The following is a 25,310-nucleotide window of genomic DNA, read 5'->3' as shown; positions in this document are numbered from 1 at the left end:
AGAGGGCCCAGGGTGCTCATCTGGGAGGTTGTGGTATGGCTGAAAAGCACACAGAGGATAGTGGTGGAGAGAAACCAACATTTGCATTGGCGTCTGCTGTGGGCAGGAACTTGGGTCCTATAGCAGAGCATATATGGTAGTTACTCAGGAGACTGAGGCAAAAGTATCTAAGGGTTTCACAGCCTAAAAAGTAAAACCTTGGTTCAAAATAACAGGAACAAAGGGCTGGGGCTTCGGCTCAGTGATAGTGTTTGTCCGGCAGGTAGGAGGCCCTGGGGTCCGTTCCCAGCGCTGCCAAATGAATGGGGTTTGCAAGTAGGAGGGCTTACCCTTGTCTTATAACCCCTGGAATCTAGGATTGCCATGTTTGTTGCCTTGTGGGTGAGTAACTGTGGATATGTCTGGGAGCTCTTGCTGAAGCCTTGCTGGCTTCTTTTGGAAGTGTATCCCTTTATCATTCTACTTCACAGTTGAAAAGACTGAGACTCAGACTACGTGACCTGCCAAAGACCACAGCTAGTGAGTGGCTGGCGAGCCTGACCTGCCATCATTTTTCCACTCAACCTAGCTGGCTCCCTGGACCCTAGCTCCATTTACTTCATCCTTGGGTGCCAGGGGTCCTGGCAGGGCACAGCCTGTGTGAGCTTGTGGCCATGAGTGGGATAGGGGGAATGAACAACCAAGCGCTAGTCACCCCAGGGGAAGAATGAACCTGTGCTGGCTCGCCAGTACTATGCCTGATGACTGGAGCCCAGGATGAGGGCATGTGCTTAGCGAGGTCAGACGGGGGCTCCAGGGATGGCTGGTTGAGGGAAGGGAGTATGGATTATTCCCCTCCTAGACCTGCCCATGTCTTATTTGCTCACTACACTCCAGACTTGCCTGCTGTACTATTTACCTTCCTTGATACTGTCCAGAGCCTGGGGACTTGTGTTGGCCTCCTCTGTGACAGAGGGGTATCCATGTGGCTGCTGACCTTCTGCCCTGTCCAGGGAACAGAAGCAGCAGCTGCATTTCCAGAACTTTGGAGTCCGTGAGGAGCTGGGCCTCCAGAAGGACTGGGGTGATGGGCCCCGAAATGAGACTACCTTCAAGCACAAGTCACATGAGCTGTCAACACTCTACCCTTATGGGGATCCTCAGCTGATCGACTATGACTCTGTGAGTCTGGCTGTGCCCTCCACCCACAGAGGCTGGATACCAGCATACCCAGCCCCAGGTGTGGGATGAAGCCCTGAGCTGTGGGCACCTTGAGGAGGCTGTGTTTTGGCTCTGGGCATCTGTGTGCATCAAGAGGGAAGGATGGCAATGGAGCCCCTGACTTGGGACCATGGTCATCCACAGGCAGAGGTGGACATCCTGGGAGTGGATGGAGTCCTGTACAAAGGCCGAATGAGCAGCCAATTTGGGGCTCGGATTGGGGAGAAGGACCTGTCAGGTGAGGAACATTGGTGTTTCTTAGGATTCCTGCCCTGGGATCCAGCTCTCCTGGCCAGAACAAGGGGACTCAGGTGGACTCATGGCTGGTGCTGCCCCTGGTTGAGGGGCCCTCACAGCCACTTGCAAGAGTACAGTCCCCATTATGTACCAGGCACCAGGAAACCATGAGGAACAAACATGATGAAGGGCCCCTTATGGACAGCTGGGTGGGTGAGTGTGGCCTATGAGCACATGGCAGAAGGCAAGAATTCATGGTGACAGAGATAGAGATAAACAAGCAACCTGAGTCAGACATGCAACACACTCCCTCCCCCCTCTGTTTTTTGAGACAGGGTTTCTCTGTGTAGCCCTGTCTGTCCTGGAACTCACTCTTAGACAAGGCTGGCCTCAAATTCACAGAGATCTGCCTGCCTGTGCTTTCTGAGTGCTGTCGTGAGCCACCAATGACCAGCAGTGGCACACACCTTTAATCCCAGCATAGACAGGTGGGTCTCTGAAGTCAAGACCAACCTGGTCTGCAGATCAAGTTCTAGGACAGCCAGGGTTACACAAACAAAACAAAACAAACAAAAATACAAATTGACCTGAGGGACTAAGGGTACAGTTCAGTGAAAGAGTTCACAAATACAAGGCCCTGGGTTCTTTCCCCAGTACTGGAAAACAAATGAATAGTTGAGCTGAAGGCCCCAGCCATAAGGCAGCTGGATGCCAGCAAAGACCAGCCTAGGGAGGGATGCTGGAGCAGCAATGAGAGCTGAGCCAGACAAAGCTGGTCCATTGGGGATCAGCTGGATACCTCCTTGAGCACCTCTGAAGAAGGAACAGGTGTGTTAGTTGCTGAAGGGGGTGGAGAGGGAGGAGTGTGGCCTGAGTGGAGGGAGTAGTAGGCTCAAAGGTCCTGTGGTAAGATGGGCAGAACTGGGGAAGGATGAGTCGGTCTGGAGCACAGAAACTAGGGTAAGGGTAAAGAGGCTAAGGGTCAGGCCAGTGAGAAAATCAGTTGCTGTGGTTACTCTGGTGTCTGGGGCCCCAAGAATTTTGTTTTGTTTTTCAAGACAGGTTTTCTCAGCACAGCCATGTCTGTCCTGTCCTTGAACTCACAGAGATCCACCTGTTGCTGCCTCCCTGAGTGCTGGGATTACAGGTGTGCAACACTACACCTGCTTTTTTTTTTAAGATTTTTAAGATTTTTTAAAAAAAGGATTTATTATTTATACAGTGTTCTGCCTGCATGTGTGCCAGCAGGCCAGAAGCGGGCACCAGATATCACTATAGATGGTTGTGAGCCACCATATGGTTGCTGGGAATTGAACTCAGTACCTTTGGAAGAACACCCAGTGCGCTTAACCTCTGAGCCATCTCTGCAGCCCAACCCCAAGATTCTTGGGTGTGAAATGAAATAATACAAAAATGGAGCTTCTCTGCACACCCTTTGGGATGTTTTCCTCTGGGAAGGATAAAGCAGCACTTACATCAAGGGTGTCACAGGATCCCAAGGGTGTCTAACTCATAGTAACCACATGGGCTGCCCATGGGCCAGAGCACTGAGTCCAGACATGCAACAGAGAAAAGATTTGGCCTTACTGATATGCTAGAGAGCCACCCACCCCTGCCCATAACAACTGTCAGAGCTAACCACCACACCCAGGGCCCGAAAGCCACAGGACACTTTAGTGATCTGAAGGCTGAAAGTCCTAAGTCACAGTGTAGGCTGTGCTCTCCGCAGAGCTGGGGCCAGTCTCTCTCCTTGCCCCTGTCAGCTCCTGTGGCTGCCGGAGCCTCTCAGCAGGGACCAGATCACTCCAGCTGCCACTGCTGCGGCCTCCTTCTCCAGTCCTTTCCCTTCTGACTCTTGAAAGGACACTTGTCACTGGACCTCAGACTTAGTGCGACCTAGGGTCATCCTATTTTAAGACCTGAAATTATACCTGCAAAGATCTTTTTGCGTCAATAAGATCACTTCTGTAAGTTCCACGGAACATATTTTTCAGTGGTCCACCTTTGCCCAGGCAGGAAGTGACTGCTCAGCACAAAATTGCTGATCTGATGGGAGGGGACTCAGCTGGGCCTCAGGGATAACTAAAGCAGGACAGCAGGGGCTAATGTTTGAGGAGCCCTACTCTGTGCTAGGCACTTCAGAATCCTTGCCCACAGCAAGGATTTTGTGAGGCCTTTCACAAACAAGGGAGGTCTGCTTGGTGTGAAGTAGCCTCAGGAGAGGAGCCTGGACCAGGGTCTCCATCTCTGTCTATGGACGTAGACCTCACAGGGGCTAAGGGAGGGGCTTTTCTCTCAGTGGGTGGTATATTCATATAAAGCAGAGCTTGAATTGGGACAAGCTCAGCAGCTTTACCCTGCTTGGATCTCACCAGAGCAAAAAGTCTGGCCTGAAGTAGAAGCCAGACCTCTGGATGGGCCCCACCTATTCAGCTCTTTCCTCTTCAGCTGTGAAGGTTTCGTGTCCCTTGGTTCAAAACATGAATGATCGCGTGCGCCCGGGATCCTTACTTGCTCCAAGCTACCCCCGTGAGTACCTGCCCCTCCTAGGATTCTAGCAGATCCTCCAGTTTCTCCTGGTCCTTCCCCATTCCCCTCACCTCAAGCCTGGGCCTCACTCCATTCATCTCCCCATTTTGCCTGCTCTGTCCACATCCTGGCAGCCACCTTCTCTCTTGCCAGGAAAAAAAACAAAACAACTGTTCTGGGTTTGTGTGTTCCCCTTCAAGGGAGTTTCCTGGCCACTGCCTGGCCCCCAGGGGTCTCCCTAGCTGCAGAGGTGGGACAAATGAGGCCACTCATAGTCCTGGGTTTCTTGGCCAGGGCTGCCAGGAGCCAGTCTGAAAGGACTGAGACCTTGAGCTTCTCTGGTTCATATATCTGGCCCTCTAGAGGAGTCTTGATGTTCACAGAGCACTTCCTATTGTCTGACTATTCCGGTTCTTGACCTGGTTCAGCAGGGTGGTGCTGTTTTCCTTGTCAAGGACAAAATAGTTGAGACTTGGCTCAGACGCCTGAGCCCAGACTCCAAGCCTCTCCCTATAGATAGGTGCACCACTCTCTCCTAGTACCCATTCTTGGAGTTGTATGTCTAGTCACCTTTGAGGAAGTGCTCAGGAGCAGGAGCAGAGGAAGTGCGGTGGCCAGCCCTGCCACAGCTCACGACGTATCTCCAGTCTCCAGCTGCTGTTCCCTGGGGGAGCACTCCATCAGGCTAGCAGCTTCCAGCAATGTTGTTAGAACACCGCATGGGTTTTTCTTGCTTCATCTGCAGCCTTGGGCCTCCGCAACAACATGACCTCTGCCACCTCTCTCCATTCTGCCACAACGCTGGCTCGGCCGCCATCCCTGCCACCATTACCACAGCTACCACCACTGATCCCAGTCTCAAGGGATATCCAAGAGAGCACTGGATCCACCAAGCACTTGAAACCTCTGCGGCTGGAGCACACCAACCCGTGAGACCTAAGCCTGTGGCCCAATTACCGTGGGGTCCCCTCGCTCTAAGAGACCTAGTCCCTGGAACAGATCTAGGAAAGGGCGCAGGGATCCCGGATATAGGAGAAGGGTCTGCATAGAGGACCCGTGTTGATTTAGTGTTTAATTGTGTATCTAAAATAAAAACCATACAATCCTTCCTAGCCAACATTTTCATGGATAACTCAGCTTCTGAGTGAAGTTTTTCACAAAGCCAACTGAATTTCTTAAGCAATTTCCTGAATAGCACATAGCAGTTCCAAAACTATCCCCTTTGGTTTGGCAGAGTGTTTGCATAGTATTCACAATCCTGAGTTTGACATCCCCCATCCTCCCCTTAGCACCAACACTTAGCTGGTATGGTGGCATACACCGGCAATTACAGCACTTCAGTGATGATGGTAGGAGGACCAGGCCAGGATCATCCTCAGCTACACAGTGAGTTCACAACCAGTGGGATACATGAGACCCTGTGTCAAACAACAAAAAAAACCCCTTCCTTGGCATTTTGCTTAATATATCAGGATTAGCTTCTTCCTCCTTGAATCTTCTTTTGAGGCCATTCACTAACTTTGCCATGGGAAGCAAACCGCACCAGGCATTACTTTTATTTCCTCTAATAATTTCTACCAGAGACCATTATGAATTGAATTGTTTGTGAGTGAGCCCCTGTGCATGTACAGAGGTCATAGAAAGAACCAAGTGTCAGCCAGGTGTGGTGGCCCATGCCTGTGATCCCAGAAGGCAGAGGCAGGCAAAGGCAGAGACAGGCAGAGCTCTGCAAGTTCCAAGGCAAGCCTGGTCAACAAAGCAATTCCAGGAAAGCCCAGGCTACACAGAGAAATCCTGTCTCAAAAAACAAAAATAAGGAACTGGAGAGATGGCTCAGAGGTTAAGAGCACTGTCTGCTCTTCCAGAGATCATGAGTTCAATTCCCAGCAACCACATGGTGGCTCACAACCATCTATAATGAGATCTGGTGCCCTCTGCTGGTGTGCAGGTGTACATGCAGACAACATTGTATACATAATAAATATTTAAAAACAAACAAAAAAAGTATCTTGTTCTATCGTCATCTACTTTATTCTCTTAAGACAGGGTCTCTCACTGAGCATTAACATGGCATTAAGCTGGTGGCTAGCAAGTCATAGCAACCCTTCTGTCTCTGGCCCCCGGCCCACCAGTACTGGGGTTACAGTTGTGTGCAAGACCATGCCCAGCTTCTTACATGGGTTCTAGGTATCTGAACTCAGGTCCTCAAACTTATGCAGCAAGCACCCTTACTTGTTGAGCTAGTTCTTTGGCTCTATTTATTTCTGAGACAGGATTTCATGTATTCCATGCTAGCTTTGAACTCACTCTGTAGCTGATCGTGACCTTGACCTTCTGATAATTCAGTGTCTTCAAATGTTGGAATTACAGGCCTGTACTGCTGTACCAAGTTTCTGCAGCAGTGGGAATCAAACCAAGGACTTGGACATGTTTGGCACGCACTCTAGCAACCGAGCTACATTTCCAGTTTTTTGTTTTATTTTTTATTTTTATTTTTTGTTTTTTTTAGACAGGGTTTCCCCGTGTAACCTTGGCTGTCTTAGAACTCACTATATAGACCTGGCTGACCTCAAACTCAGAGATCTGTCTGCCTCTTTCTCCCAAGTGCTAGAATTAAAGGCATGTGTCACTATGCCTGGCTATCTCCAGTTCTTGAATTAATTAACCTTTTATTTTTTTTTTCTTTTGATTTTTCAAGACAAGGTTTCTCTGTGTAGCCTTGGCTGTTCTCAGCTTGCTTTGTAGACCAGGCTGGCCTGGAACTCACAGAGATCCACCTGCCTCTGCCTCCTGAGTGCTGATTAAAGGCGTGGCCACCATGCTCAGCTCCATTTAATTGTTATAACTAATCCACAGGACTGGTATGACATCTTTGGTGTATCCTAGGGCTGTGGGGTACCTTTCAAGGCTGGGGTACTGCAAACCTATCCCAAGCGTAGCTGGTTCACAGCCCATGAATGCACTTGGTGGAATGCATCTGAGGTCCCATTTCCCTGTGGCAATTAGTGACTAGCCTCAGGGCATGAAGTGGAGGTGCAAGTGCAGCCAGGTTCCCTGGACACTCAAGCTGGGTTAATCCATTTAGTGACTGTTTCCTGCTTCTCTTACTTTCACTCCCTCACATTCGTCTTTTGTCTCCTCTCCTCTCCCTTTTCTCCCGCTCAGAGTCCACCCTACTTCATAGGCACAGACAACCTTCCTGAGCATAGGTGCCAGGCATGGCTCCTGCTCCATCTCCGAGGGTTCTGGCTGAGTAGGATGCCGGTGTGCTGGTGGATGGAGGGTGCTTCCCAAGAGAACTGGGGGAGGAGGATCTTGGTATGGAGGAAAGAACCCTTGGCTTGGGAGGCCATCCATGTGGGGGGGGGGAGGGGCTGTGTGCTTGTCTGTCTATTTACAATGCTCCCTTGGCCTCTTGTTATCAGCTCAGGCCCAGGCCACCCACCTTTTCATTTTTTGCAAAGGTTTCCAAATGAGGCTGGGCCAGTCTAATCCAGGTGACTCACTTATCTATACCTCCCTGGAGACCCCATCCCCGTATTTTTGGCATTTTCTGGCTGGAACAAAATCTTACTCCTTTTGGAATTTAGGTAACAGGCTTGGCCTGGAGCCAATGGCCTTGATGGTCCCCTCTCTGGCCACTAGCTGAAGTGACTCAAATCTGCCTCTCAATGCCCCTGTCTAGAACTTAAAAGGTCTGCAGAGACTCACAAGCTGTTTACCAGCATGGCAGCCACATTCCCTGAGCTGCTTCAGCCCTATGGACAAATCATGGCTGAGGGTCACACAGCTCTGACTCACCCACGAGGCTGTAACTGTTGGATACTGTACTATTCTGTCTTCCATTGTAGACGGTTGTTGCTGGGGAGGTGGGGTCTGAGCTGCGCCTATGCACGTGTGCTTGGCGTCCAGGAGCTTCCCCAGCTTCTCAAAGAGGGCACTCCTCTCTCTCACAAACTCATGTCTAACCTCTGCAGCAGGCCATTTCTAAGTGGCCTTCTGAGGCTGCTCTGAAGGTTTAAGAATACCAGTGGTCAACACTGGAGCTGGTTCCTACAGCACAGGAAGTGAGGATAAGTCCTCACTCCTGCAGGTCAATGTCCATCCTTCTACTTTGGAACAAGTAGTTGGGAGCTAAACTTCAGACAATTTTTTTCTTTTGTTTTTTGATATCTGGACTCACTTTATAGACCAGAATGGCCTTGAGCTCACAGTGGTCCACCTGCTTCTGCCTTCCAGAGTGCTGGGATTACAACTTCAAAGACAGACCTATAGGTTGGTGGCTGGGAGGTGACAGGCACATGGCTGATCCCATCACAAAAGGGAAAGGCACCCAGAGCAGCAGAACCCCATCTCAGGCCTGTCCCAGTCTTTTCCTCCCACAGGGCTCACAATTAGGATTAGGAGTAGCTGCAAAACCAGACTGGATACAGGGTGGGTGACCAAATGTCTTGGTTTGTCCCATTGGCATAGGGCATTTCAGGATGTTAGCCTTTGAGTTTTAAGAGTAAGATGATAGCCAGGGATGGCTGTGAACACCTGTAATGCTAGCTAGCACTTGGGAAATAGAGGAGTACTAGAGTATTGGGAAGTAGCTGGAGTATTAGAAGGTCAAGGCCAACCTGGGCTACATAAAACCCTGTCTCAAAAAAAAAAACAACAAACAAAAGACTGGAGAAATGGCTCAGTAGTTAAGAGCACTGGCTGTTCCAAAGGATCCAGGTGTGGTTCCCAGTACCCAAGAGGTTCACAACCATCTGTAACTCCAGTTCTGGGAGAACTGAAGCCCTCTTCTGGCCTCCAGGCATTCATATATACATATATACATGCAGGCAAAACACTTAATCATATTAAAACAACAAAGACTGAGGTGACTGGGACAGGTGCAAGGGAAGGTGTGGAGCTGAACAAGGGGCCAGGCATCACAGAGAGGACGGTGTCTTCTGCAGAGGGTCTACCTGGATGTGCTGCTGAAGCAGGGCAGATGCTCAGTGATGCCCTGCACCATGAAGGCCAGCTCCAGACTGCTGTAAGTGAATAGTCAGGAATCTTCTCCATGTGGAAGTTCTAGCTCTGGATGGAAGAGCCTTTCCAACACCAAACTTCACGTGTGCTGACCCCCAACATACCAAGTTGGCTGGCTCTAGGCAGTGGCTTCCATTTCACACCATCAGAGAAGTTCCCCTCTTCTCAGCAACCCTGCTTTATCAGAATCTGTACAAAATGACTACAGCAGAGGTTATGGTTACTGGCCAAGCAAGCAGAGCAGGACTTTGGCCACTGGTATCCCAGCACCTTGTGTTTCGTCAGACATGGATGGCTTTGCCATCCTGAGCCACCTGTTTTATCAGAGCTCCACCCTGCTTATCTCAAGAGGACTTAGCACCTCCTACCCCCCCAAAAGAGCTGTATTAAAAGCTCATTTGAGGTACATATTGTACCTAAACATTTGCCATAGCCACAAATTTGGACCTTTCCAAACACAGAAATTGGAAATTGCGTTCCATCCAAAGATTTTCATTTTAGTCAACCTAAGAGGACTCCCCACACCAGAAGACCCCCATCTAAGGATTCAGCTGTCCTCTGCTGGTCAGGGACTGCTGTAAAAAGCCCCATAGACACCTTGAGGACCACAGCCAACACTGGGGACAGCGTGGCTCTCGGGGTTGGTTGTGGTGTATGCCGAGAGAACCCTGGCTGGGCCACTGAACCCTAGGGATACTGAGCAGCCCTGGGTGCGGCTCCACATCTGAGACTCTCAAAGAACAAGTCTTTCTTTAAGGCTGTGTGAAGGAGCCCTGGCACCTACAGAAAGCAGCTTAGACTTGTGTTCCCCAGCCGGTGCCCTCCACCGTCTGTATAGGGCTTTTGCTCTGCAATTGCTGAGTGAAAAGCAAGGTCCCTGTCAGAGGGTGGCTGATTTCAAGCCAGCAGCTGGAAATGTTTATGTAGCCAATGAAATGGAGGGGACCAACCCAGCAGAAGTGGGCCACGCTGTATCCCTAGTGTGCCCGTGAGGTAATTTGAGTCACATATTCCAGTTTTCCAAGAGAAGTCAGAAGCGAGGCTTTTTACATTAAACCTCTTGACTTTCAAATGCTGACATAGTTATTCGCAAAAAAGGCAACACTGTATATGTCACAAAGTTCATAAGCCCCTGTGATAACTGCCCTCCTCCAAAGGGAGGGTACAGCCCCCAACTGTCAAACAAGGTTTTCCCTTATTCCTGTATGTCACAATGTTCTCTGGGACTCAATCACAAAGCTTGAAACAGTCTTTAAAGCAACCTCATGAATGCAAATTGCATTTTTAAAGAGTGGAACTGTGAAAAATCACTTCGTCACCAGTCATTTGGGCAAGTGGGACATGACTAGCTCTAACAGGCTAGTTTTTGTTGTTGTTCTGAGACAGGGTCTCCTGTACCCCAGGCTTGCTTTTACCTCCATATATAGCTGATGACCTTGAACTTCTGATCCTGTTTCCATATTCTAGAGTTGGGAAATGACAGGTGTATGCTCTCAAGCCTCACCAGTTTATGCAGTGCTAGGAATCACAGCCAGGGCCTCATGTGTGCTAAACAAGCCCTCTTCCAACTCAGCAACATCATGAGCCCATGAGTTGGTTTCTGTTGTTGCTCAGGCTGCTCCCAGGATATGCTTGAGATGAAGTGCTGCCAAGGATGGCTTACAACTAGGTCTGTTCTAGAACTTTGCTACTTTGCTCTTTAGCCAACCTTCTCTGAACATAGACCACTGTTGGGTCATTTTGCTTCTAGTTTCTTGGTGTGGGTTAAGCTATGGAGGGTCCAGGGTTTGTGTTACAAAGGGTCACCAGCCTCATTAGGTTCTCCCAAGTTAGTCCTGACACTGTACTGTTCAGAGCAGCTCAGACCAGCACTGGAAGTGCACCTGGCAGGACTTGAATGCTCTGGGAAATGAGTTCCTTGACTCCAGCTCGCCCTGTGTTCCCAGGGTCCTACCTACTGGAGTGCTCCAGCATCCTAGAAATCCAAGTATTGGGCTAGGACCCTCATCCTTGGCTGTCTAGAGAAGCTGGAACCTAGGATATTTGACAAGCACTTAAAAACTGCGTAAAATGACTCAGATGGTAATCCCAGCATTTAGGCCAGTTCAAGGCTAGCCTGAACCACACAGTAAGACCCTGCTTCAAAACAAAACCAACTGCAGGCTCTCAAAAAATTCAAGCACTCAACATAATCTCAATCCTACAAGTCTGGAGATTAGGAGTCTGGTGATGGTGTGCTCAGCAACTGCATCAGAACCACCTAGTAGCCAGGGCTGTAGACTTTTGGCACACCAGAAAGCTCACCTTTTCCAAGTGTAAACTAAATGGCTGTTAGTGTAGGCCAAGGGATCCGTTGCCTACCTGCTACTCTCCCCAGCACTAACGTAGATGGGTTGGAAACCTGGGGTCTGTTTAGGCTGAGTGTGTGAACCACGTTGACTAGCAATGGCCATCCCCAGAGAGAATGTCAGCAGCGTCCGCACAGGGTTTTGATTATCACAGTGGAGACCGGTGCTACCTGATATACTAGGCAGGCTTCCAGAATGCTGGGCATCACATTGTTTACAGGACAGCCATCATTGTAGGGACACTCCCTGCTCAGGCGATAGGCTAAAAGTCCCTTCTGGGGGGCTGGAGAGATGGCTTAGAGATTAAGAGCACGGGCTCCTCTTCTAGAGGTCCTGAGTTCAATTCTCAGCAACCAATGGTGGCTCACTACCATCTATGACATCTGGTGCTCTCTTTTGGCATGCAGGTGAACATGCAGACAGAACATCGTATGCATCATAAATCTTAAAAAACAAAACAAGGTCCTTCTGCCTTAATATGTGTAAACACTTGAGATCCCCAGACCTAACTCTCAGCAGCCTCCTCAAACACCTAGACTCATCTCCAGGATGCTTAGGTGTCTTATGGGGTAACTTCTTAAAACTTCAGTGTTAGTTGGGTGGTGGTGGCAGCAGGACACACCTTTAACCTTTCGAGGCAGAGGCAAGTGGGTCTCTGGGTTTGAAGTCTGGCCTACAGAGCAAGCTCCAGGACAGTCAGGGATACCCAGAGAAACCTTGTCTGGGGGCAGGGTGATGGCCAAAAATGCTGGTGTGTATTTAGTAGCAGGGGCTCCTGTTAGAGAGCCTGACTTGGGGTGTGGGCTCGGTACCAAGGTTCTATGTACAGAACAAGCTCTATGGTGATGCAGTTTTCCACTTTGCCATAAAACACCATTTTAAGCAGGGAAGGTATGGTCTACCACAGGCCACTCAGGGGCTGCTGGGATTTAAAAACTAACATTAGACCATGAACTACATTATACATAGCCCACATGGCTACAGTGCATGGCAAGTGGCCCTAGGATCAGATCCCCTAGAGACAGTTTCCTACCATCCCTGATTATAGGCTAGTATGGAGCTCTAGTAGGCCCTACAGTTGGTGGCCATACTAAGGGTCCAAGAAGATCCATGTGAAGCCCAGGGGGACAGGTATAAGCCCCACTCAAACAGGGCAAAGACCCACTCATCTCATCAGGAAAGGGTTAAATAAAAGGTGAGATTCTGGGAACAAAGGCTGGAAAACTTAGCAGGGATAACGTCTGGTAGGCAAGATGATTTCAGATCATGTAGCAAGGACAGCAAGAAACAGAGGAGAGTGTGGAGCTAGGAGAGATTAGGGCGGCTTATTCAGCTTGGCACCCACTTCCAGAGCCAGCCAGCAATGGCTAGGATATATAAGGCAAGACTACAGAGCCTGGTGGTTTGGAATTCTTTTCTCTTTTGTTAAAAGGGGGTAGTAAATGGGGACCAGGTACCTCTGGGCTCTGGGGAAGAGGCATGCAGGAAACCCCAGCAGGTAGGGGCTGGAGCTGGGTAGAAGAGTCCTGGAGTTTCCCATAATCCTTCACAGGAAACAGCAATGCTGGCAGATAAGGAGGTGGAGTGAGGCAGGGCCCTTTGGAAAATGGGGTGGCGGGCCAAGGGACTTGGGGCTCACTCTAACATGCAAAGTCCAGGTGCCCCATAAACTAGGTTGCTTTTAAGGAGCGACATACATATAAATACATAGACACAGCTACACGCACACATGCGGAGAAGGCTCTGCATTCCCAAGGGTGAGGTTCTAGGCCTACTGGCCCCAAGACAGGAGTCAGCCACGCCTCTGCCATCAAATGATTCTCTGAAACACTCCAGGTGGTGCGGCCAGGCAGGTGAGTCTTCATTGGGATGGCTTCTTGGTCTCCAAGATGCTGCCCACCAGGCACCCAAGCCACTTTAGTCAAATCCACGTGAGCTGGGGGTGCCTGTGCTGTGAATTTGCATGCGTGCAGCTGTGCATGATGGCAGAAGACTGCCTAGCTAGAGTCCAGTTTCTCCCCTCCAGGGCTCTAGGGTACAGGGGTGCAGACAGAGGAAGGGTGAAGGGGCCCACGGAGACATCCTCTCCCCCACCCCACGGGGTTCTGGCCTCCGGGAGGGGGGGAGGGGCCTCCCTTATCTCTCTGCCTCCATGGCAGGGTGTGCCCTTGGTTCTGAGGTGGCCTGTTGGGGAGCCATGGGAGGCCAGTCTGAAGCTGGGGAAGGGGGTGCCGGAGTCCACAGAGGCGGCTGTGGCTGGTGGTGCTGTGGGCCTCCTGGGGGGGAGGCTGCAGTTGGCCAGCTGGGTGTTACGAAGCTGCCAGTGGCATGGGGAAAGTGCGGTGGGGGTGATGTGGCCGATGTGGCCATTGGGCTGCCGCTGCTGCCACCACTGTGGAAGCTTTCGGAGGCCTTGAGACGGGAGAACATGGTGAGGGCATCAGGGAAGTTGGGGGGCGTGGCAGGGGTGTTGGCAGGAGTGCACATCTGTGGGGGAAGAAAGGACAGATGGAGGATAAGCATCCCTTTCTGGTAGGGCCTTTGCTGCCTCTAAAAAGAAGGCACATGCCCAGAAGTTATTGGGAGTCACCTGGGTTACATCTGGTCCCAGCTGGCCCACCACCCAGGGAAGAACTCTCAGGAAAAGGCATCAAAATGGGTTGGTCTGGCTTCAAGGAGACCACACCACCTGGCGTAATGCCTGCTGCCTCAGGCATGAGGTTTCCCAGCCTGTGGTCAGCATGGCGGCCTTGGCTGACTGCCTGGCGGGAGCTGGGCTCCAACGGCCAGTGTCCTCCAGGTTCTGCAGGGACCAGGTTGTCCACCCCACAGCTTCAGCGCACCACCCTCCTCCCTCTGAGTTCTAGGTGTAGCCAATAAGTTCAGCCTCCCCCTGGCAGACTGGGAGCCGTCAGTGTGGCCACTTTTGGGTCTCCAGGGCCCACTTACCATCTGGTGGTGGTGGCTGTAGGGGATGTTGGTCTCCTGGAAAAAGGCGCTGAGGGCCGTCTGTAGGGAGAAAGGCTGCGCTTACCTTCTAAGACCTGTCCAACCATCCCAGTGGGACAGAGCTGAGATCCTGCAGTGTCTGTGACCACCACTCAAGGAGGTATCATGGAACTCACAGCAGCAGGTTGGATAAGTAAGACCCTTACAGCACTGCTTGCCACCAGTCAGGTACCTGTGGCTTACCGAACCCCTGCCCCTACCCATGGAATTGTTACTGTGGCTTTTCTGGGTCTATCATGGCCTGGGTCTGTCACCTCAATGGGTGGCAAATCCCCACAGTTCTTGAGACTCAGAATCGTCATATATGAGCCAGGGGATACTCACAGAGTCTCAGCCTAGAGTGTGGAAACCTGCTTCTCAGCATAACTTCCCTCTTTGGAGGGATGTCCCTAACATAGACAGCTACAGTGTGACCCAGAAACTGAACCTCCACAAAACTGAAGACCACTCTTGAGATAGGTTATGGGACAACTCCCTAGCTACCTGTTGTTGGCTGGTTCCAAGCAACAGCCTCTTCAAGAGGGGCACGAACAAAACAGGACTCATCATCAATCCTAGAGGGTAGAACTGGTGCCATTAATTTTAAAGACAGGAAAACTGAGGATGAAATAACTTTCTAAGACCCTTGGCTAGCATGAGATGGAAATGGGATCAGAACCCCAGACTGAGACTCTAGGCAAACTCTCAGGACTGGCCAGAATGTGGTAAAAAAAAAAAAAAAAGGGGGACCCAGCATAAGCCTTGTGTCACATGGGAGGGAGCTCCAAACTGGCCTCAGGAACCCAAAGGATGGTCTTTGTATTGATCATGTCCTGCCTGGGGCCCCTTAAAGAAAGGAGAAATTTGTGTGCTCTTGTGAAAGCGCTGGGTCAGGAAGGCTGTCAAGTGGGTGAGGGGTCCTGAGGAGCCTGCCAAGTCCCAGCCTTGCAGCATCATTACTTCTCAGCTGGGCAATAATAACCCAGGCCAAAGCCAGCAGGACTTGCAAGCCCCTTCCCTCCCCAACACAGCAGAAACCCAGTCTGACTCCCAGGGCTTGCTCTTTATTTCCCTTCAAGTATATCCAAATGAGTTATTCTGGGAATTTCCTACTGGAAATGCCCTGCACCAATGTTCCCAAACAGTGGAGAGAGGATCAACCTGGTATCACTCAAGAATCCCAGGCAGGGGCAGCTGTTCCCTCAGCCCAGGGCCCCAACATGACAACCTGCCCTCTGAACACTGTCAGTTCTCCACTGAGAAACATCTGCCCAGCTACACAGAGGTTGCCCCCACCCCCAGCCTCTGCCCCCATTAGCACCTGAATCTGAGAATGTGACCCAGAAACACTCCTGGAGTATGCTGCCAACCAGGAGGGTGGGGGAGGGCTAACTACGTGGAGCCCCTCACTCCTAGGAAGATGCCTCTGGTCAAGGGGAATTCACAGCCTACTCCTCATTTTACATATGGTGACAGGGAGGCTCTGCAAGCCAGGGCACAGAGACTCTATTCTGTAAGTCAGAACCCCGTTTCCAGGCTGCAGGAAGCCCTGCTCCTCATGGGGACAGTTTTCCCTGATCTTTATATTTACGATATATTTCAGTCTGTTCCCCCCAGCCTGTCCCATACTGACAGACAGACTGGGAGTCCTCCACATAGTTCATTTCCCATGGGACACTGGCCTGGCCAGCCTTAGGCAAGGACCTTCAAACACTGCCACTGGGCTCCAGCAACTGCCATGAATGTGGTTTTACAAGTTTTACCACATCCAGCCCCAGTGAACAGGGCAGATTAGGATTGTTGCAGAGTTGAGGAGTAGGGCACTTCCCTGGGGTGGGGCTGCAAGGGGGAGGGGATTGAGGTGAGGCCATTTAAGGCCTTAGAGGTTGACTCAAACACTGCTACCTGTAGGGGTGTGGAAACTGAGGCTAGAGAACAAAGCTTACTTTTTCCTCAATAAAGAATTGGGCCTGAAAGTCTGACAGGAAAGAGGTAAAAAGAGCAATGGCTTGATTTACAGAGCTGGAAGGCCTACTATCTTCCCAGACTGGGGACGTTTCGATCCTGCACCAGGAAGCTAAGCTTCCTGGATCTTCCCAGAGACTTCTCTGGGATGGCTCCCATTGGGAGCTCTGGGGTCTCCAACTGAACACAGACTACTGGCTCTGGCTGTGACCTCACACCTGTGAGGGACAAGGCTCCAAGCCTATGGAGTGAATCTGGGGTTTTGAGTTGGAGACTAAAGAGGCATATCAGGAGCACACTATTCTACAGGTCAAGAGAAATCTGGACATAGGTAGGAGTCAGACTGGCATTTCCAACCCCTGTCTAGAATGTCCTAAAAATAGTGAACTGTAATCCCCATCCCAAGGTACAGGTTCCTCTGTCAGGCCCGAGGACACCCAGGCTTTCGTAAGGATACCGCCCGGTCACACCTTTGGAGTGGGGATCCTGCACACTAGCCACACACTCCGTGCCGTCTGTGTACACATACCGAACCATAACCAGCATGGCCACAATCCGAAAACCTCCACTTATGCACACACACCAAACGTGACACATGGGTATCCTCCATCAGACAGGCAGTCGGGCCGGGCTGCGTGTCCGCACACGCGCCCACATGCCCACAACCTTCCATGAGCCTTGCTGACGCCCAAGCGCGGTGCGTGCGTAAATACAAATGCACATGTACGTGTGCGCACACGCCGCAAGCCGCCCACCGGGCACCCAGACCCCGGGACCGTTCGCTCAGGGGGACTCTGCCTCCCGCCCAGCCCCGGGCGTCCGACAGGCGGCCTTCCGTCTCCGCCCTCGGCCGTTACCAGGACCAAGGGAATGGGGGTCCACAGGACAGCCCCGGTTCCGAGGCTCTGGCCTGGCCGTCGGTGAAGCCCGCAGCCCGCACCCCGGCACGTGTCCACGCCGCCCGCGTCGGTCCGCTGTCTCCCTACGAACCTCGAACTGCCAGTGGGCCGCCTGCAGCAGTTGCTTCGCCTGGTCGGCCGCACAGCCCGCCGTCAGCACGAACTGGTTGATCATGACCTGGTGTTTGAGCTCGTCCATGTTCACGGACATGGCGCCGTCGCGCAGCCCGCTCCGGCCTCCCTGCGCGCTCGCCTCACGCGTCCACCATTAGCGAGCCGGCCTCGGCTAATACAAATATTTACTGTGCGCTCTGACTCACCGCGCCTCGCTGCCCGGCGGCCGGCAGAGCATGCTGGGATGTGTAGTCCGCGACGCCCCCGCCGAACGGACCGGGGCGGAGCGAGGACGCCCTCTCCCTGGCCGATCTCAGCGGGGCGCGGAGCCCCTGCCCCGGGCGGTAAAGCGAAGTCGGGGACCGGTGACCACAGCACAGACGGGCAGCGTCATGGGACCCCGGAGGTCCTGCAGCCTGCTGTGCTTAGCATCACACTGTTAGCAGGCGCATCCTTGGGGGACGTCCCGCAAGCTCTGGCCCCACACCACTGCCCTAGGCTGCAAGGCTCCTGGAAGTTCTGACACTTAGACGACGGTCGGTGAAGCAGAGCATCTGCCTTTCAAGGCGCTGCTCCAAGTCACTACCTCCGGGAAGCCTTCCGGAGTTCGCAAGGAGTCCTTGCCTGACTCTCGGCCTGTCGTGCAGGAGAAGCGTCTAAATTAAAGACAGCCCCTGGGAAACTCTGGCCAGACCAGTGGTCTCTGGAGCTTTGGCGTCCTGTTCCATTTGGTCCCTGCTTTCCTACGCGGAAAAGAAAAACCTTCCAGCAGCCTGCGGGCACCAGGACCCTGCGGAGCACGTACCTCAGCGGCCACGACTGCCGTTCCCAGCATGCCCCGGTTTATTTGCATGTTTCTGTCCCGGGTGACGTCACCCGAGTGAGGCCGTGACTGTACCAATGGGCCTCCACGGGGTGTTAGGACCTGGCCATATAAGGTAAACAAAGCTGGTCGCCCAATGAGGCGGCGGCGGGGGCGGGCGCGTCACGTGGCGTGAGGGCGGGGTCGGAAGCGGGGTGTAGGGTGTTGCGGGCCGTGTTTACAGCCCCGCACATGCCACTTCCGGCTGACGTCGCGGGTGGGAGCGTGGCGCGGCGGAAGCGGGAAGACTGGCCCACAGGCTAGGGGAGAGGGCTGGCCTTGTTCCCTCAGTCGTGACGTTGCCCGGCTCGCTTGCTCCCCCGTCCTTGCCGCGCGCTCCTTCGCGCTGGCTTCTGCTATGGTAGAGCCAGCCGGGGTGGGAGCTTTAGGCCAGGAAACCCACGAACAAATGCAGCATTCGTCACACGGACGCTTATAACCCCAAGGTTATAAGCGCAGACTGCGGGAGACTGAGGCGTTTTCATACACCCGATCCCTCGTTCTCTGCTAAGACCACTGTGGCTGTAGAGGTGTGGTGCCCAGTGGATACCTGAGGGAGGACTGGGGGCTCTACCTGACCCCTGACCCCTAGTCTCTCCGATGGGGTGGCTGAAGGAAGGTGGGAGACAGGTGGGCGGGGACTGAATGGCCCTCAGGTAACGGAGTAGGGAAAACCGGGAGGACACTGAGAGCTTCGAGTTTAGTTCATGGGTAAGCAGCGTGACAAGCGAGTGTCTCCCTTTCTTAAGCATCTTTCTCCAGGAAGTAGGATATCAGCCTCTTTGCTGCCTTTTGGGGATCACTCAGCAATACTTTTTGCAAAGTAGCAGAACCAAAATATTTTTGCTTGTGCTGAGAACAGGGCTTTATCTCTAGGAATCGTCATGCGTGTGTGTTATTGTAGGCAAAGCCGGCACACAAGGAAACCACACAGTAAGAGGCAGCTCTGATTCCATTGTTGCCATTGAGACTTCGACAAAGCCTGAAGGAAGGTGGGCAGGTTGGTAGCCAGACAGACCTGAATGGCATTTTTGACTGCTGTTTCAAGTTCCTCCCTTGTGTGGGAGCTCCTAGCTGTGCTGTGTGGGACAGATGGGGCCTAGCAAAAGGCCTGGCACTCTGAACGACATCTGGCATGCATCTCTTTTGAAATCCTTCCTTGGCCGCTCTAGGGAGTGCCAATCCCATTTTTATAGTTAAACAAGTTTGAGGTGGATTTCAGCCTTACAGCGACATTTAAAGGTAAAAGAAAAGAGCATCCAGTGGGCCAGCAGGATCTTTCCGGCAAAGGAAACTTGAGTATTGGGTTGGGGGATCTTTTTCATTCAGATTGGGGATGTGGGAACATGCACACAGTTGATCTCTGTTGCCTGACTCATCAGCTGCCTGATAAATATTTGTTGAATAAAATTAATCATTTAAAATGTTGATAGTGGAGCTTATTTTCCACAAGGTGTGGACAAACACAGAAGTATATTGCTGGAGGGGCTTTGGAGCTCCTGAATTCAAATCCCAAGAATGTTTAGTGAGATGTCCACTTGGTGAAACACCTGCTGTGCCCAGGCCCTCCATTTCAGTGAGAATGTCAGAGCCATCAGGACTGTCCCTCTCCGTGATCAGGGAAGGCAGTAAACTGAATGCAATGTGTATGTTTGTGTGTTAAAAGATTCATGTAACATGAGATTTACTAGAAGGAACTTTTTTGATTTTTAATGAAGACTACACCAGGTTTGGGTGTCTTAAGTGTATTGATGTAAGAACTCAATACACTTAAAGTAGAAAAAGTTGATACCACCTCACTATTGCAAGGTGAGGCCCAATGTGGCAGAGAAGTCAAGATGGTGGGAGCTGAATCAGCTGGTCACATCATATCCGCAATCAGGAAAACAGGTCAATGCTCACTTCACCTTCATTTATTGTGTGTTTATGTGAGTGTGTGGATGCCATGTGTAAGTGTGGGGCTCAGAGAAAAACTTTCTGGAGTCAGTTCTTGCTCTCCACCATGTATGTTCTTGGGGGTCAAACCCAGGCTCAGTTAGGAGCACCTTTACCTGTGTGCTACCTCGAAGGCCCAACCGTTTCTGTGTCATACAGTCCAAGGTTAAGAAATGATGCCAGTCATAGTAAAGACATCTCCTCCTACATAATTAACATGAGACAGCCCCCCACAAATATGTCCAGGAGAGCATCTTCCAGTAACTGGAGTTCTGTTAGGTTGAGAGTTAACACTAGCCATCATACTATTTATCTGCTGTGAGACTGGAGTAGGGTTACTTTACTTGTAAGCATTACTTTCCCCTTCTGTAAGCTGGGAATGAAAGCAGAGAACTAGGTGAGAGAATATGTGTAGCTCCCTCAGGCAAGGTGACCTATGAAAAGAGTTTGGTCCTGAAGTCGTGCATACTTAATACTCCCCAACACTTAGAATCATGAACTGTAGACTAGGCCAGTCTACAGACAGAAATTATCTGGGAGGAAAATGTTTAGCCAGTGTAGATTTATAGGGTAGACGTTTTCAGGTTACATTGAACACCTGGACTCTCCATAGTCACATATGGGTCATTTCCTTTCAGCTTTCAAGATTCCTGGTGAAACTGAAATCCTGATTAATTGAGATAGCCTGGTGCAGCTGCAGATCCAAGCTCAATGATCCAAGTTGTCTGTGGATTCATACCATCCCACACATCAGATGGGATGCCATCAAGAGTGGCTGTCTTGCGGTGGCTGTTGCATTTGAGCCAGGCAGTCATGGCTCCAGAAAGGGTAGTGGAGTGCTGAGGTGCTATGTAGTTTCCAGTGACTGGCAGAGTTCAGGAAGATGTCTCCCCCTCAGGCACAGCCTGGGAGGTAGATGTATTGAAACTGCATCTTTGGTGCAGTTCAGTAATCAGGGCCTTGCTTGCATTAGTCCAGGCACACCTCTATAGTAGCCATTATGTATGGTAAGCCTGGTGGTTCTAAATATGATTACAAAGAGATTATGGTTTTCGTTCCCAGCTGGTCAGTAGTGCTAATTTGCTGGTGTAGTATCAAGTCTGAAGAAATTTGGAGATCTTCACACAATTAACTCTGGAGCCACATTAGCCAAAGTATAACCAAAAGCTTGACTCTTCAGGGACAGAGGTTGCTGCCAGGGTGGGAGTCAAATACTACGGGAGGATGGTGGAGCCTGTTTCTTGAGGGACAAAGGCAGTCCAGCAGACAGATTCAGCTTTACACTGTTGATCTTTGGTTCCAAAGTAAGAGGAACAAGTTTGTCAACCAGGAAGTCTAGCTTTTCATCTAGTTTCTTAGGCTCTCATTGATGCTTCTTCAGACTTTTGGAGGGCTCTCTGGTGTCCTGGAGCTTCTCTGCTAGTCTCAACAACATGGTCTCAGGAGAAGTCTTTGGCCCTGGTGAATGGCAACCTAGAGCATGCCCTTCAGTGGATAGCCACTCTCTACATTTGCACTAGTCCCAGGGCTGGCCCTTCATCATTTGAATATCATATGAAGTCATGTATATTATATGTTATTCCATCATTCAGCCATTTTGATCATCACACTGTCTCAGCCTATCAGTTCTTGGAATCTGACTGCATTTGCTGCTTCCCTCCTCTCACCATTTGTCTCTCTGCCCTCTCCCTCACATGAGGGTCTCCTCTTCACTCATCAAGGCCTATGCACTTGACCTTATCTACAAGGGATAGTGGGAGGAGCTTAGCAGACTTTGCATTCAGACATAGTCTATTTGTGTGGACTATGGTGAATTTACCATCTGACACTTAACTTGTTGCTGGTCTTCCTAGCTTCCTGCTGCTACAGCAGGTTCAAGTTAGGAAGCACTTCTAAGAAACTCAATTCCTGGGCTGGAGAGATGATGGCTCAGCAGCTAAGAGCACTGGCTGCTCTTCAGAGGTGCTGAGTTCAATTTCCAGCAATCACATGGTGGCTCACAACCATCTATAGTGGAATATGATGCCCTCTTCTGGTGTGCATGAAAACAGAGCATTCATATACATAAATAAATAAAGCTTTTAAAAAATTAGGAAACTCAACACCTGGGGCTGTAGAGATGGCTCACTAGTTAAGGACCTCTTCTAGAGGTCTTCATTCAGTTGCCAGCAACCACATGGTCGTTTACAACCAACTATAATGTGATCTGATGCCCTCTTCTGGTGTGCAGGTGTACGTGAAGATAAAGGATTCATATACATAAAATAAATCTTAAAGAATCGTCATCTCTGATCTCATCTGACAATCATGAAAACATTCCCTGGCATCCTCACAACGGTGTGTGTGTGTGAAAAGCCAGGGCATAGCTTGTTAATTGTAAGGTTGCAATCAGTATACTGATTGTTCTGAACTTGTTTTTAGCGTATTAAATTGCAGTGTGCCCTGCCTCAGTTTCCCTATGTGTAAAATGGGGAGAAATTTCTTTTCTGAGGATGCTGTAAAATTACATATTCATTGTAAATGTTTTGACTGACAGAGATTATTTTGGGTTTTGGCCAAGGCTCAACCAAGTTCGGTGAGCTTGGGGCCCACCCAGTTCTCAACAGGTAAGTGTTCCCTTTTTCCCTTTGAGGCTGAGGCTAGTAGAAGAACCTTGGGAAGTGGGGAGAGACGCTGGGGAAAAGTAGTTATTTTCAGACCTAGTTCACGTGGGAGGCTCTGGAGCTTCCACAAGTGTCTAACTGTGCATAGAAGATGAAGAGACTGAATCATTCTGGGTTCAACATCCGGCCGGGCCTCAGAGGTTAGCGTCGTCTTAAGGAATTACCCCCAAAGCCTGGGCGTCTTGGTTTGCCCCGCCGTGTCCACTCACGTGAGGGGGCATCCTAGGCAGCGTAGTGCGCAGGCGCTCTGTGGTCCCGCGAGCCGGGGGCCGGAGTGGACTTCATTTCCCCTGGAGCTGCGGAGCGAGGCGGGGCGGGGTGGGGCGGGGCGCCAGGCCAAGGCCAGGGCGGCCGGGGGCGGGGGCTGTGGAGAGGCGCGGCGGAGGCGGCGGCGGTGGACGCGCGTCGGTGCGGCCTGCTCCGAGCTATGTCCGTGTGAGAACGCTGCAGCGGCCACCCCCTGCTCTCCGGCCGGCCAGCAGAAGCCCGCACCATGGGCTCCATCCTGAGTCGCCGCATCGCGGGCGTGGAGGACATCGACATTCAGGCCAACTCGGCCTATCGCTATCCCCCGAAGTCCGGTGAGCTTCCGAGGGCGCGGACCGCGGGGCGCGGGCTGGGCTGGGGACTGGGGACGTCTGGAGGCCCGGGGAGCAGACGCGCGACCTCCCTGCCCTGCCGCGGACTCTCCTCCCGTGCCCCTTTCTCGGTACCTGTGGAGTCTGAGGCGTGGCCGCGACCCTGGCTGTCTCCACTGGCCACAGTCGCACCCTGCGCGGGGCCCCTTCCTAACTGGTGACCTTGGGCCAGTCACTTCTCACAGCCTCTGTATGCACCCGGGCTTGGCATCGCTGGGATCAGAGTGCAGAATGCCTCATGCCCGGGCAGGGGTCGCCGCCTTTGGAAGCTTGAAGCCTGGCCCTGGATTGTGACAACTCTTTAGGATTTGGGCCCAGGCTTTCCTCCTTGAATGCTAGTGAGGGACACTGGTGTTTGACCTAGGGAGATGATCGATAGGGAGGTACTGGGGTTCCACTGGAGGACAGATAATGGTTGGAATGGTTGGAGAGGACTACGACCTTCCCCTCTGGTTCAGGGCAGAGACTCACTGGTAGATCATGGGAGCTGGATGGAGGCAGAATTGGGGACCAGCATCAGATGTGGACTCACAGAGAAGCCTTGCTCTTCTATCTGCTTCCTCTTGTTTTTTTTTTTTTTTTTTTTTTTTTTTTTTTTTTTTTTTTTAATAAAGGACAGGATCTCATGTAGCCCAGGCTGGCTCAAATAGGTAGCTGAGGGTGACATTGAACACCTGGTCCTTCCGAGTCTACCTTCCCAGTGCTGGGATTTCAGGTGTGTACCACTTCGTCCAGTTTTATGAGGTGCTGGAGACTCGAACTCAGGCCACTGTGCATGCCAGTCAAGCATTCTATTAACTTAGTCACATTCCTAGACCCACTTTTTTTTTTTTTTTTTTTTTGAGACGAAAGCCCTGTTACGTAGCTCTGGATGGCTTGGTACTCACTGTGACTCCAGTCAGTTCTCCAGCCTTGGGCTTCTCATGTGGAGATTACAGGTGTGTCCCACTGTTGCCTTGATGATGCATGAATGCAACTGGACAGAACGTTAGCTACATTTATTTCTACAGTTTCCTGGTGGGGCAGAACGTTGGTCATCCAAATGGGCCTTTAGATCTGGTCTTCTGAGTGTACAGTGTGAAGTTTGGTCTTCAGGTGTTTTTAGTCCGACCATGCCAGATTTCCTGTGTGATCCAGAGGAATCTGCTCCCGTTAGTTGGACAGCTTGTTAAACATGCATTTTAGGCTGTGCTTCAATACTTTTTTTTTTTTTTTTTTTTTTTTTTTTGCCTAGGGACCTTCATTTTAAGCTCATTTTCTCTGTGTTTGTCTGATGTCCACTCAAGTTTGAGAAAGTATTATGTTCACATGAGGCTCTGGGAACTGCCAGGGTGAAAGAACAGGAAACTAGCACTATTGAGTGACCTTTGTAGTGAAATGGGATAAAATGGCTTGCCAGGGTAGAGTCCTCCGTGCCTGTGTACATCTCAGGTGCATCTCAGCTGCAGCTCCTGAGGCTCCCGTGGAGACTTCAAGGACTGATATCTGCATGTCCAAGAGAAGGGTTGTTGTTGCCCCTGCCCGAGATCCTCCTTGTGTGTTTTCTGAGTCACCTTGGTCACCTTTGCTTATTTGCATCTCAGTTTCCTGGTCTATAAAACGGGTCACTAATACATAGTGCTGAGAACTATGTTGAGCACCTAAGAATTCTTCTGCAGATGTTAGCTACTGTTACAGCTTCAAAGGTAACAACGAGGTGACTGGCCCAGACTACCAGTATTTGGCAGTGGCGTGACAGATACCAGGAAGCCGGCCTACTGTGACATGTCCCCTCAGCTGCCACCTGACTGTTGTTAATGTCCCGTCACTCAGGCAGTTGGGTAGAACAACAGTGCATGGCATGTGCACACTCACAGACCCACAGTAGTAGGCATTTCCGATTGCTCCTCCAACCTGGGTGGGACTTC

The 25,310-nt window shown here is 51.2% G+C and overlaps 3 protein-coding genes across 11 annotated transcripts in view; 2 read left to right on the top strand and 1 right to left on the bottom strand.

Moving 5' to 3' along the window:
* CUNH16orf96 (chromosome unknown C16orf96 homolog) overlaps nt 1–5,078 on the top strand; it is a 40,845-nt gene extending 35,767 nt beyond the window's left edge. The window contains exons 14-17 of the mRNA XM_055604374.1: nt 993–1,161; nt 1,345–1,438; nt 3,886–3,966; nt 4,712–5,078. Coding sequence (XP_055460349.1) covers nt 993–1,161; nt 1,345–1,438; nt 3,886–3,966; nt 4,712–4,899 — 532 coding nt within the window. The 3' untranslated portion in view covers nt 4,900–5,078. The remainder of the gene's footprint in view (nt 1–992; nt 1,162–1,344; nt 1,439–3,885; nt 3,967–4,711) is intronic.
* A 7,661-nt stretch (nt 5,079–12,739) lies between these two features.
* Nucleotides 12,740–18,096, bottom strand: Ubald1 (UBA like domain containing 1). Its single transcript, XM_055604462.1, has 3 exons — nt 17,283–18,096; nt 14,289–14,348; nt 12,740–13,826 (listed from the first exon to the last, which is right to left on the bottom strand). The coding sequence occupies exons 1-3, from the start codon at nt 17,400–17,402 to the stop codon at nt 13,476–13,478; spliced, it is 531 nt and encodes a 176-aa protein (XP_055460437.1). The 5' UTR covers nt 17,403–18,096; the 3' UTR covers nt 12,740–13,475.
* Nucleotides 18,097–18,166: 70 nt separating this feature from the next.
* Mgrn1 (mahogunin ring finger 1) overlaps nt 18,167–25,310 on the top strand; it is a 55,374-nt gene continuing 48,230 nt past the window's right edge. For 5 of the 9 annotated variants that reach the window (XM_055604454.1, XM_055604451.1, XM_055604453.1 and 2 more), the window contains exon 1: nt 23,117–23,346. In XM_055604454.1, coding sequence (XP_055460429.1) covers nt 23,259–23,346 — 88 coding nt within the window. In that variant the 5' untranslated portion in view covers nt 23,117–23,258. Of the gene's footprint in view, nt 18,244–23,115; nt 23,347–25,310 lie in introns of those variants that run through there. The other 4 variants (XM_055604450.1, XM_055604456.1, XM_055604455.1 and 1 more) reach the window with 2 other exon arrangements.

Source organism: Psammomys obesus, unplaced genomic scaffold (assembly GCF_907164565.1).
Source record: "Psammomys obesus unplaced genomic scaffold, mPsaObe1.curated_primary_1811, whole genome shotgun sequence".
NCBI classification, from domain to species: domain Eukaryota; kingdom Metazoa; phylum Chordata; class Mammalia; order Rodentia; family Muridae; genus Psammomys; species Psammomys obesus.
Note: the sequence above shows the minus strand (reverse complement) of the source record. Positions and strands in the feature narration are given on the sequence as shown.

Excerpts from the sequence above, each read along its gene's own strand:
- Ubald1 (XM_055604462.1), bottom strand. The coding sequence starts at position 17,402 with ATGTCCGTGAACATGGACGAGCTCAAACACCAGGTCATGATCAACCAG. Across the intron at positions 14,349-17,282 it reads CGGCCCACTGGCAGTTCGAG|ACGGCCCTCAGCGCCTTTTT; the intron begins GTTCGTAGGGAG and ends TTCTCCCTACAG. Across the intron at positions 13,827-14,288 it reads ACAGCCACCACCACCAGATG|ATGTGCACTCCTGCCAACAC; the intron begins GTAAGTGGGCCC and ends CTTCCCCCACAG.